Source organism: Dreissena polymorpha, chromosome 1, assembly GCF_020536995.1.
Source record: "Dreissena polymorpha isolate Duluth1 chromosome 1, UMN_Dpol_1.0, whole genome shotgun sequence".
NCBI classification, from domain to species: Eukaryota; Metazoa; Mollusca; class Bivalvia; order Myida; family Dreissenidae; genus Dreissena; species Dreissena polymorpha.
This window is the reverse complement of record NC_068355.1, coordinates 71,966,931-71,978,814: the sequence shown is the minus strand read 5'-3', so window position 1 is coordinate 71,978,814 and position 11,884 is coordinate 71,966,931. Positions and strand designations below refer to the sequence as shown.

General features: G+C 36.7%; 1 protein-coding gene and 1 long non-coding RNA gene across 2 annotated transcripts in view; one reads left to right on the top strand and one right to left on the bottom strand.

The window, feature by feature from the left end:
* LOC127834587 (AP-1 complex subunit beta-1-like) overlaps positions 1–4,420 on the top strand; it is a 37,451-nt gene extending 33,031 nt beyond the window's left edge. The window contains exons 17-18 of the mRNA XM_052360589.1: positions 1,962–2,116; positions 3,998–4,420. Coding sequence (XP_052216549.1) covers positions 1,962–2,116; positions 3,998–4,072 — 230 coding nt within the window. The 3' untranslated portion in view covers positions 4,073–4,420. The remainder of the gene's footprint in view (positions 1–1,961; positions 2,117–3,997) is intronic.
* The window catches only part of LOC127834742 (uncharacterized), a 74,800-nt gene that overhangs the window by 56,795 nt on the left and 6,121 nt on the right, over positions 1–11,884 (bottom strand). The window lies entirely within an intron of this gene.

Below are 11,884 nucleotides of genomic sequence, written 5' to 3'. Positions count from 1 at the left end.
CACATTCATTGTCCGATCTTCATTAAATTTGGTCAGAAGCTTTGTCCCAATGAAATCTCGATCAAGTTCGAAACTGGGTTGTGCGGGGTCAAAAACTAGGTCACTAGGTCAAAAAAAAGAAAAAAACTTGTAAACACTGTAGAAGTCACATTTCATGCCCAATCTTCATGTAACTTTGTCAAAATGTTTGTCTTAATGATATGTTGGTTGAGTTCAAAAGTGGTTTGGGTCCATTGAAAAACATGGCTGCCAGTGGGTGGGGCAGTTTTCCTTATTTGGCTATAGAGAAACCTCATAAACACTCTAGAAGTCACAATTTTTGCCCAATCATCATGAAAATTGGTCAAAACATTGGTTTTATTGATATCTCGGACGAGTTCGAAAATGATCCAGATCAGTGAAACACATGGCCGCCAGTGGGCGGGGCATTTTTCTCAATATATATATTGTGAAAACATGTGAACACTCTAGAAGTCACATTTTTGGCCCAATTTTCATGAAATTTGGTCAGAACATTTGTTTCCTTGATATGAGAGTTGATTTCGAAAATGGTTCCGGTCAGTTGAATAAAATGGCTGCCAAGTGGGGGGCAGTTTTCCTTATTTGGCTATAGAGAAACCTTGTTTACACTCTAGAAGTCACAATTTTTGCCCAATCATCATGAAATTTGGTCAAAACATTGGTTTTATTGATATCTTGGACGAGTTTGAAAATGGTCCAGATTGGTGAAAAAACATGGCCGCCAGTGTGCTGGGCATTTTTCTTTATATGTATAAAGTGAAAACATGTGAACACTCTAGAAGTCACATTTTTGGCCCAATCTTCATGAAATTTGGTCAGAACATTTGTTTCCTTGATATAAGAGTTGAGTTCGAAAATGGTTCCGGTCAGTTGAATAACATGGCTGCTGGGGGGGGGGGGGCAGTTTTCCTTAATTGGCTATAGAGAAACCTTGTAAACACTCTAGAAGTCACAATTTTTGCCTAATCGTCATGAAAGTTGGTCATAACATTGGTTTTATTGATATCTCGGACGAGTTCGAAAATGGTCCAGATCGGTGAAAAAACATGGCCGCCAGTGTGCTGGGCATTTCTCTATATATGTATAAAGTGAAAACATGTGAACACTTTAGAAGTCACATTTTTGGCCCAATTTTTATGAAATTTGGTCAGAACATTTGTTACCTTGATATGAGAGTTGAGTTTGAAAATGGTTCTGGTCAGTTTAATAACATGGCTGCCAGGGGGGGGGGGGCAGTTTTCTTATATTTATGTAGTAAAAAAAAGCTTGTGAACACTCTAGAAGTCGCATTTTTTGCCCAATCATCATGAAACTTGGTGGATAGATTGGTTTTATATATATCACATAATTAATGCCATAATTATTGCCCTTAGATTGTCCAAATTTTCATAATATTATACAAAATCCTTGTGAACACTCTAGAGGTCACAATTTTGTTTCAGATTTTATGAATCTTGGTCATTATATTTATTATTGTAAGTTTGATGTTTGGTAAGGGGGGTTTCTCAAAATATAGGTCACCAGGTCAAATCTAACAAAAACAAAATCACTCCATATGCCAGAGTTTTGGTTCAAAAATGATGAAACTTGACCAGGATGTTTGTCTGGACAATATCTAGGTGAAGTTTGACGTTGGGTAAATATTGAATGAACCGACTCCTCTCAGGTGAGCGAAAGGAAGTCTCCTCTAAGAAAAAATCCAGTTAAGTCGAAAAGTGTCGTCCCAGATTAGCCTTTGCAAACCGCACTGGCTTATTTGGAATGACACTTTACACACATGCATAAAACCCCTTTTGCACAGAGCCTGGCTCATTTACTGCTTTTTTTGTGGTTGATTTCTGTTGTTTGTACATAGCTATTTTCACTTTGGCTCTGAGTGGGAAAGAGTTAAACATTTATGGAATGTGTATTTTCATGACTTGTTTTTGTTTGCTTTCTAGACACAGTCTCACAGAAACTGCGGAACAACAACATCTTCACGATCGCAAAGAGGAACGTCGAGGGACAGGATATGTTGTACCAGTCCTTAAAACTGACCAATGGCATCTGGGTCCTGGCAGAACTGAAGATTCAGCCCTCAAACCCATCATTTGTGGTCAGTGAACATGGCCCTGTGCACTGTAGTTTATGCTCAGCTGCACACTTTGTGCTCATGGGATCTTTCTATGTACCCTTGCGTGATGTGTGTGTCGTCAACTAGTAGCCGATTACAAACCTAGAGGCCACTTTTTTTTACCCAATCTTGATGAATATTTGTTTTGACAATATCTAGGTCGAGTTTAAATCTGGTTCATGTGGGTCCAAAAACTATGTCATCAGGATAAATCTTAATATAAAACCATGTTTTCCACTCTTGAGGCCACTTCTGTGACTCAGTCTTCAAGAAACGTGGTCAGAATGTTTATCTTGACAATATCAAGGCCAAGATTTAATTAGGGTCAAATGCCTCTAAAAACAGTGTCATTCTGTCAAATTATTATGTCCCCCACTATAGTAGTGGGGGACATATTGTTTTTGCCCTGTCTGTTGGTCTGTTGGTTGGTTGGTTTGCGCCAACTTTAACATTTGCAATAACTTTTGCAATATTGAAGATAGCAACTTGATATTTGGCATGCATATGTATCTCATGGAGCTGCACATTTTGAGTGGTGAAAGGTCAAGGTCATCCTCCAAGGTCAAAAGTCAAATATATGGGTCAAAATTGCTCATTTAATGTACACTTTTGCAGTATTTCAATATTCAAGATAGCAACTTGATATTTGGCATGCATGTGTATCTCATGGAGCTGCACATTTTGAGTGGTGAAAGGTCAAGGTCATCCTTCAAGGTCAGAGGTCAAATATATGTGGCCCAAATCGCTTATTTTATGAATACTTTTGCAATATTGAAGATAGCAACTTGATATTTGGCATGCATGTGTATCTCATGGAGCTGCACATTTTGAGTGGTGAAAGGTCAAGGTCAAGGTCATCCTTCAAGGTCAAATATATGGGTCAAAATTGCTCATGTAATGTCACTTCTGCAATATTGAAGCTAGCAATTTTATATTTGAAATGCATGTGTATCTCATGGAGCTGCACATTTTGAGTTGTGAAGGGTCAAGGTCATCCTTCAAGGTCAAACGTCATATAGGGGGACATTGTGTTTCACAAACACATCTTGTTTTTAATATAAAATGTACTGATGAACCAACATTTATAACCGATGATTGATAAAGCTTGGTCAGAATGTTGATCTTGACAATATCTCGTCCAAGTTTGAATCTGGATCTGGGTCCGGTGCAACCAGTGACTTGGTTTAATCTAAATAACACGTTTAATCTCTCTAGAGGCTTCATTTAGGAATCAGTCTTGATCAAACTGTGTAAGAATGTTTATCTCAACAATATAAAGGCCATGTTTAAAAGTGGGGTTAAAAACTAGAGCACCAGGTCAAGCCTTCAACAATTATTGTCTGTGAACTCAAATGAGCGCTTAAGGTCCATCATGACCCTCTTGTTTAAAACCTAGAGTAGCTTGATTGCTGGGAAAATCCTGGTAGTCAAGTTCCCTTCCCGGGAGGAACCAGTTCTTGATGTCTTTAAAAATATATTGACTTTAGCTTGAATGGATTCTCTGCTGTTATTATGTATAAGATACATGTATTATATGTATTATAAATTCATAAATAGGTATTATAAATTGCACCTACATTTTTTGTAATGATTTTTTTTTTACTTAAGAGTAGCATGATAATTTTTATCTTTACTCCAGAATAGCATTTATAACTTTTTATATTATATAGCTTTATTTATAGCTTTTTTCATGTACACTTTTATCTTGAAGTAAGCACATGGTCTAATTCAGTACATGTTTTGGTACATACATTTATAAATTAAAGATTGCATGACAACAAAATATTATCTAGTTATGTTGAAAATTTATCTTAATTGTTGATAACATTATCTATAGATATGTTCATTCTTGAACCGTTTCAGCTGTCTATTAAAGCCAGAGCTACAGATGTGTATGAGGCAGTGAAACAGGTGTTTGAGAACATACTTCACAACTAGATTGCATTGTGTCAGTGACGTACTAGATGGCATTGTGCTTGTTTAGCAATACCCGAATGGAAATGAAGGCCAAATTAACTGATTACATGTAGTGCTGATAGATTTATGTTATAACATTTTAACTAGAATAAATGGTTAATTAGTGTTGCACATTTTGATATGTCTAATGATGTTATAATAAGAATGTAAAGATAATTTGTACTTTTCATAAGCATTTTGCACAGAAATGATTGAAAGCTAAATAGAAAATTTAATGTGTTTGAACATTCCAGATAATTGTTAGGGAAGTATTATACACTTGTCCTGTGGTTGTTTTGTAAAATGAATTATAAAGCACATAAACTTTAATCTAATATTTGTATAAATGTATGCTTTATCTACTGATAGATGTTGAAACACGCATGGCCTTGATACTTGTACTTGTCACTGAAATGGGATCATACCATCACACCATTATAACAGTATCTTTTTACTCAGGTCGTGTCCAATATGGATCACAATCTAGGTCCATATGTGTTTTTATGCAGTGTGGTTCGTTTTAAGTTCAGTTACATGATCTTGTTGAGTACTCACACTGCTTTTAGCAGGTGATTTTCTCACTTAACAACATGAGCCTAACATCAGACATGTGTTCCTTTTTAGCTCATCTGAGCACTAATTGCTGAAGGTGAGATTTTGTGATCGCCTTGTGTCCATTATGCGTCATCAACATTTATCTTATTATCACTCTTTAGGCCACATTGACCTTCAAATCTTCATGAAACTTGGTAAGAATATTCGTTTGTTATACATTAAGTTGAGTTGGAAAATGGTTGTGGCCACCTGGGTGGATGTAGTTTTCCTAAGATGGCTATGGTTAAACCTTGTTTACACTCTAGAACTCTTGTTTATTGACCAATCTTCATGAAACCTGGTCAGAACATGCAAATTTCCAAAATTGTTCAAGTTCGTTGGAAGACATGGCCGCCAGAGGGTGGGGCAGTTTTCCTTATATGGCTATAGTGAAACATTGTGACCACACTAATTGCCATAACTTTTGACCAATCTTCATGAAAATTGGTCGGAACAATTTCCCGACCAGATTTCGGCTGAGTTCATGTTTGCTCTTGTTCATGTAAGCATATAAAAAAGGTCAATTGGTTAAATAAAGAAATTATATTTATACTCTAGAAGTCCCCTACTTTGTGTCATCTTTATGAAGCTCGATAAGTATATTTGTCCTAATGATGTCTCAGCCAAGTTCAAAAGTTCAAAGCAATTAACATCTCTAGTACTTTGCAAGAGAATGACATTAGGCAGGATGATGGGCTTATACTTTTTTATGGTTTTTTAATTGATAATTTGACATTCTAACAACTGGGATTTGTTTGTGTTCTTTATTAAATCAGAAAAGGATAATGACATTCACAAATCATGGGCATACCATCGACATGGTCATACTATTGCAGTGACAATCTACATGTACTGGTATGACTACGATAACCACTCACAGCCATATTTCTTCAGGTTTGTTTATTTGCAGGCCGGCTTCATGGGTTTGAAACTTCAACCAGACTAAAACAGTCAGATAATGGAACCACTAACAACTCGTTTTAAAGTTCAATCATTTAACGAAGTACGTTATAAATCGCTGAAATGTTCATCAGATATACAGTTGTTACTTTTACTCATCCATTTAGGTTATTCTACTGATGATTTGTTTCAAAGATATGCATAATTATACAAAAAAAGGTTATCGCCCATGTATCTATTTTGTTCATAGAACCACGTTTTTCTCTACTATTCCGTTTTGGTAAAAAGCCAAGTCCGATCCAACTATGTCTCTTGCTGCTACAACCGTTTCTTTGACGAATTACCATTTATGTAGACCGAGCTAAAACATGCATCAAACAACAGCATTAGTGGGAAAATAAAATACGGAAAATAAAAACACGCCAAAACAGTTCTCTCCTGCAGAGTAGACGGGCCTCTAAAGGCGCCTTGAGAAAAGTCGTGCAGAAAAATATGGAAGAAGATGGATACGAGCGACGTCACCACGTGGGAGGAATAGATTATTATCGGTATCCGTATCCATCTGTGTTTCGATATACCTGAAATTAATAAATAAAAAAACATATTCCGGTACTACACGCGTTACAACATAATTTGTTATACAAAACAACACGATACAATTTAGAGTTTAAACTCTCGTTTACACGACTTGTAGGTATTTTCGGATTAACGTTCAATGATGGCATTCATTTAACTACCCAAATTACAATGTACGATGTTTGATATAAAAACTTAGCACATTTCCTCTGTTGGATCAAGAATGGTTTGTAGTATAACACATAATTGCGCATACCTTTCCAATATGCGTAAACCGCCAAAAGGAAGAACGGAAACTGCAGTAGCATCTCGCATGCGCAGAAAGACTGGAACCACGCGGGCCTTTCAGCCATCATCGTGTCTCCAAACGTCTTGGTGTACCAGTCTACAGCCTGGACAAACTGTGGGAAAAAGTGACATTGCATAATGAAGCCAAACAGAGGGACAATTGGGATTAATACTCGCGCCTGAAGTTTCGACCTGGAAAAAGCCGGTCCATTCCACTTTTGCTATATTACAACTTCAAGAAGTAACTTCTTAAAAAAATCAACTGTATGTGGATAGTGCCGCCATGTTCGGACTTTGCCGGCTGATCCGGAACGAAGCAGGTGCATTGGGCGTGCATTTTTCTCGCTTAACACATTTGCTATTATATTGTGCACTATATACCGATAAGTGTTCATTTAGTTTGGTGTAAACAATCTCGTAAACAATTAAGGGCTTACGACTTATTAGACGCCTTTATTGAACTGAATTACTCCCAATTTATTTCCTGAATGCAAATCACTTTACAATGAAAGCAATCAGTAGATCTACCCCTCGATTAATATAGCCGCTTGGTAGGCAAGGGGCCAAGTCCGAACGTTCCCTGGGTGCGGCTCGAACCTTGAACCTACCGCTCCGTAAGGGAAAGCCTTATTCACTAGGCCACGGAGAAGGTTATATAGTATATAGAAAACCTTCCCTGGGTGCAAAAAGGTAACATGTGACATTGAAATTAGTAGGCACCTCTGGGGAAAATATATAACCTTGGAGACTTTTCTAATGCAACTATTTTAAAACTTAAATATCTCACTTATTAGTTAAGATTTTGGTTAAAAAATGTACATTTGATCATTTAACTATATTCTGTGCGTGGTCATGATAAAATAATTCGTGACGATCGGACGCTTTAGCCCGAGAGTTATGTATGGTTTCATCTTTTAGGACGTGCACATGATAAAACTCTATATAATTCTATTTCAATTTCATCATTCTAGATGGGTTCTTACACTAGGAAAACATCATTTCAACAAGACCTGTATTTGTGAAACACAATTTCCACTATTGCGCTTTGAAGCCGCACAGGAGCTATTTTGTTGAAAATTGTAAAGCTCGATCGTTACTTCGTCAAAAATTAACGGACCGGAAAAAAACTCGACCTAGATCTGTAAGTTATGTAGGTAGACTTTCACACCCAAAATAAAGGCCGTTATCTAAAAGCGTTTCACAAATGAAATCAATAAACCTGTTATTTTAGAGAAAATTTCCAAGGCCCGTTACTTCTCTAAAAATTAAAGAACTATATTGAAACTCGAACCTGATCTGTTAGTCATGCAGGTACACTCACATACCAAAAAATCTAGTAACTATCTAGAAGTGTTTAGGACAAATCACCGGAAACAGTTTTTGGATGAACGGACTGACTGACGGACATTGTATATTCCACCCTACGAATACTACGTAGAGCCGCCGCTCGATTAACATGCTGCAGTTAGGCCGGCCAGTCATTTAGACGTATACAGTGATGCGTTTTACTATTCATATTGTTATTATTTAACGTTTTACGACGACTTTGATGATGTGACTTTTGTAGTGATGTTTTATTTCTTAAAGGGGCCTTTTCACATTTTGGTAAATTGAAAAAAATGAAACACAATTGTTTCAGAATCGTAAATTTTCGTTGTAGTTATGATATTTGTGAGGAAACAGTAATACTGAACATTTACCATTCTTTATGATATCTATTTTCCAAATAACTTCTGGTTACACTAACAGGAATCCGAGACTCCTTCAAAGAGACTCGGACTCATTGTTTTTGTGTCACGGGGAGTCGGTCAGACCCTTTTCAAATGATCTTCCAATTTAAAATAAAAATATTTGATTTCCTTATTTGTTTTGCAAGATCAGAATGTCCGAACTGTTGTGCATCCGAAAAATGTGCCACAAATCATTCTGCTTGAACACATGGACAACAAGAGATGTGTTTGTCAATAACACAATGCCCCCTTCTGCGCCGCTTTGAAGCCATACATTTGACCTTTCACCACTCAAAATGTGCAGCTCCATGAGATACACATGCATGCCAAATATCAAGTTGCTATCTGAAGCAACATAGAAGTTCTGAGCATTTTTCGAAACCTATACGCAAAGTGTGACGGAAGGACAGTCCGATCACTATATGCCCTCCTTCGGATGCATAAAAAGTTATTTCTGTCATGACATACAATCTTAAGATCATGTATATCTGCATCAAATGAAGTTAGATTTTTTATTTGGACAACTTCATTTTTTTCTCGCATGTCAAATAGCTTTTGTAGCTAAAAATACCTTGCTAATTTCCTTCCTCCTTTTATTTCTTCACTCATGGTATACATTTATTCAGCACCTTACTTCCTAAATAGTGGTAGTGGTGATATAAATATAACTAGACAATAATGTGCACAATAACCTTTGTAATCTATGTTAACAATCATTGTCTATTATTTCTGAACAGGTATTATTATGCAAGCATTCTTGTATGAGAAACAACACTTCACAGAACAAATACAAACATACATAAAACTGTATATTTTTACATGTCATTCAACACATTAATGATCAAGTGTCACATGTGAGTGACATGAATATTCTCAATTTAAGGTACTTTCATATAAAAACAGAACTAGACAATACATAAAATAAGAACTACACCATAAGGTCAATGTGTGCTAAAGTGATGAATATAATACAAAAATGGTTTAAAATACACATAGTCATAATAAATACAACTACTCTATGATATTTACAAGAATTATTTTTCATCCAGCTTTCAGGATTGGGTGTTCATCAGAATCAATATCGATTGCAGGTAAAGAGACAAACAAATCAACACTGTATTAAACATAACTGTCCACAAAACATTAAAGCACAGAATATGATTTATGGAAAGTTAGTTTTTGTCCACTTCAAAACATAAATATTCAAATTGGAAGAAAACCAAAGCAAAAAAATATATCAAGCCTTGTTCAGAAACTGAAGTCTGTGTTTTTGAATATCACTTTATCAACCAAAATGACACAACAATCAGGTATCTATTGCCCAACATGTTAATCGATAGATATTTGGATCAACTATATAGTACATTAAATGATGCCATTCATTGTGTCCGTCTTTTCAAGGCTCACTAATAAGATCACTTGGCCATCTTCCCTTGGTGTCCCCAGCAGCCCTTTCAGGAGGTAGCCTCAGCCATGAACTGATCAAGCTCCTGATCCAGGTGGGAACTGGTCTTGGACATGTACTCCTCCAGCTGGTTATCTAGCTGCTCCCTCGACAGCCCCTGGTTGGCCCCGCCCCTCTGACCCCGCCCGCGACCTTTGCCCCTAGGAGCTCCCCGCTGGCCCCGTATGAAGCCCCTGTTGCCTCCTCTCTGTCCGCGGAAACCACGATTACCTCCTCGGCTGAAAAACACATCATACCCATGGTCTTATGCTCCAATATGTGCAAAAATGTTGGATTTTAATGTCATCAGTAATGTATTTAATGTTAAAAATTTAATTTAGGTTCCAATGTTTTGACCAACCCCCCTCCTCCATTAAGTAGGGTAAATGCCCATGCAAGACAATGTGGAAAGATAACGCTAACATGGTATTGATGACTAACTGTAATATTTGTTGCAGTACATTGTTAAAAATATGGTAAACTAAATCAAATTGTTATTTAAATTATTACATTATCGTCATTTGTGAATCAAGTGACTTTTACTAGAAAAGCATTACAAAATAAGCTACTTAGCAAAATATACTGAAAAGATGCTCAAAAGAACACAAATTAAGATTACAATGTTTACACAAATGCAAACTCAAGATTTGTGCGATGCTACATTTGCACTACTGCCTACAAAAAATGAAGAATGTTTTATTCTGAAATTACAGTTTTTCCCCCCAATTTAATAAGACAACATTCGGCTGTATTCCCTATCACAAAAAGCAATACTTTTCCCTATAAATTTGCCAAAAAATCCCAATTGAACAAGAGATGCCTTTGTCAGAAACACAATGCCCCCTAATGCGCCGCTTTTATTTTTATTTTTTTACCTTGAAGGATGACCTTGATCTTCACCACTCAAAATGTGCAGCTCCATGAGATACACATGCATGCCAAATATCAATTTGCTACGTTCAATATTGCAAAAGTTATGAAGAAGGTTAAAGTTTTGGTTAAAGTTTTTGATTTTTTTTAACCTTTGACCTTAAAGGATGACCTTGACCTTTCACCACTCAAAATGTGCAGCTCCATGAGATACACATGCATGCCAAATATCAAGTTGCTATGTTGATTACTGTATTGCAAAAGTTATGAAGGTTAAAGTTTTGGGACACACACACACACATACAAAGACGGACAGGCCAAAAACAATTTACCCCCGATCTTTCGCTCCGGGGGCATAAAAAGGCTAATGGCGTTGGCTGATTGCTTTTAAACAAAGCGTAGTCTGATTCAGTCTTGTAAGGGTTTTAGACAAAACCATAATTTGGATAACATCAGCATCATTAGTGTGCCTAATATTCTGTGTTCTTCAGGCGCTTTATATTTGCAATGGAATTCAAGTGTTTTGTGATTTGGTAGTATGGAAAACAACCTAGAGAAATAAGTTTTTAAAGGCTTTTATGTGTTTGTCAGAAACACAATGCCCCATATTGCGCTGCTTTGAAGCCATATATTTGACTTTGAGCTCCAACGAAGCCGATACAATCCGAGAAGTCGAACACTCGGCAATAGTGATAAATGACTGGATGAACAAAAACAGATTAAAAATGAATACGTCTAAAACCGAGTTTATAAAGTTTGGAAGCAGAAAACAGTTAAACAAATGTGCAACACAAACCATAGATATTGCTGGTGACACGGTACACAAAGTTCCTTGTATAAGATACTTAGGTGCTTTCTTAGATGAAACACTCAATTTTAATGAACATGTTACACGCAAATGTAAAACTGCAATGATAAACTTTCTTCGCATTAAACGCATTCGTCAATATCTCACCAAGCAAGCTACTGAAATCTTAGTTCTTTCACTTGTCATTTCGCATCTGGATTACTGCAACGCTATCCTATATGGTATTGCAGATCATGAACTCACAAAGTTACAACGTATTCAAAATATGTGTGCAAAGATGGTTCTACAATGGAGGAAATTCGACAGTTCCAAACAGGCGTTATTTGACTTGCACTGGCTACCGATTAAATACAGAATTAACTTCAAAATTTTGTGTTATATGTATAACTGCCATACTTCAAGAGCACCGGAGTACTTAAAAGAACTCCTGACACCGTATACATCCAGTCGCACAGGCATGAGGTCCGCTGACAGACTGGATGGGTGTTATGTAGTCCCGTTCAACAAACGAAAGACTTTTTGTGACAGAAGTTTCTCTACAATTGGTCCAAAGTTGTGGAACGTTTTACCACCGTACATTCGTA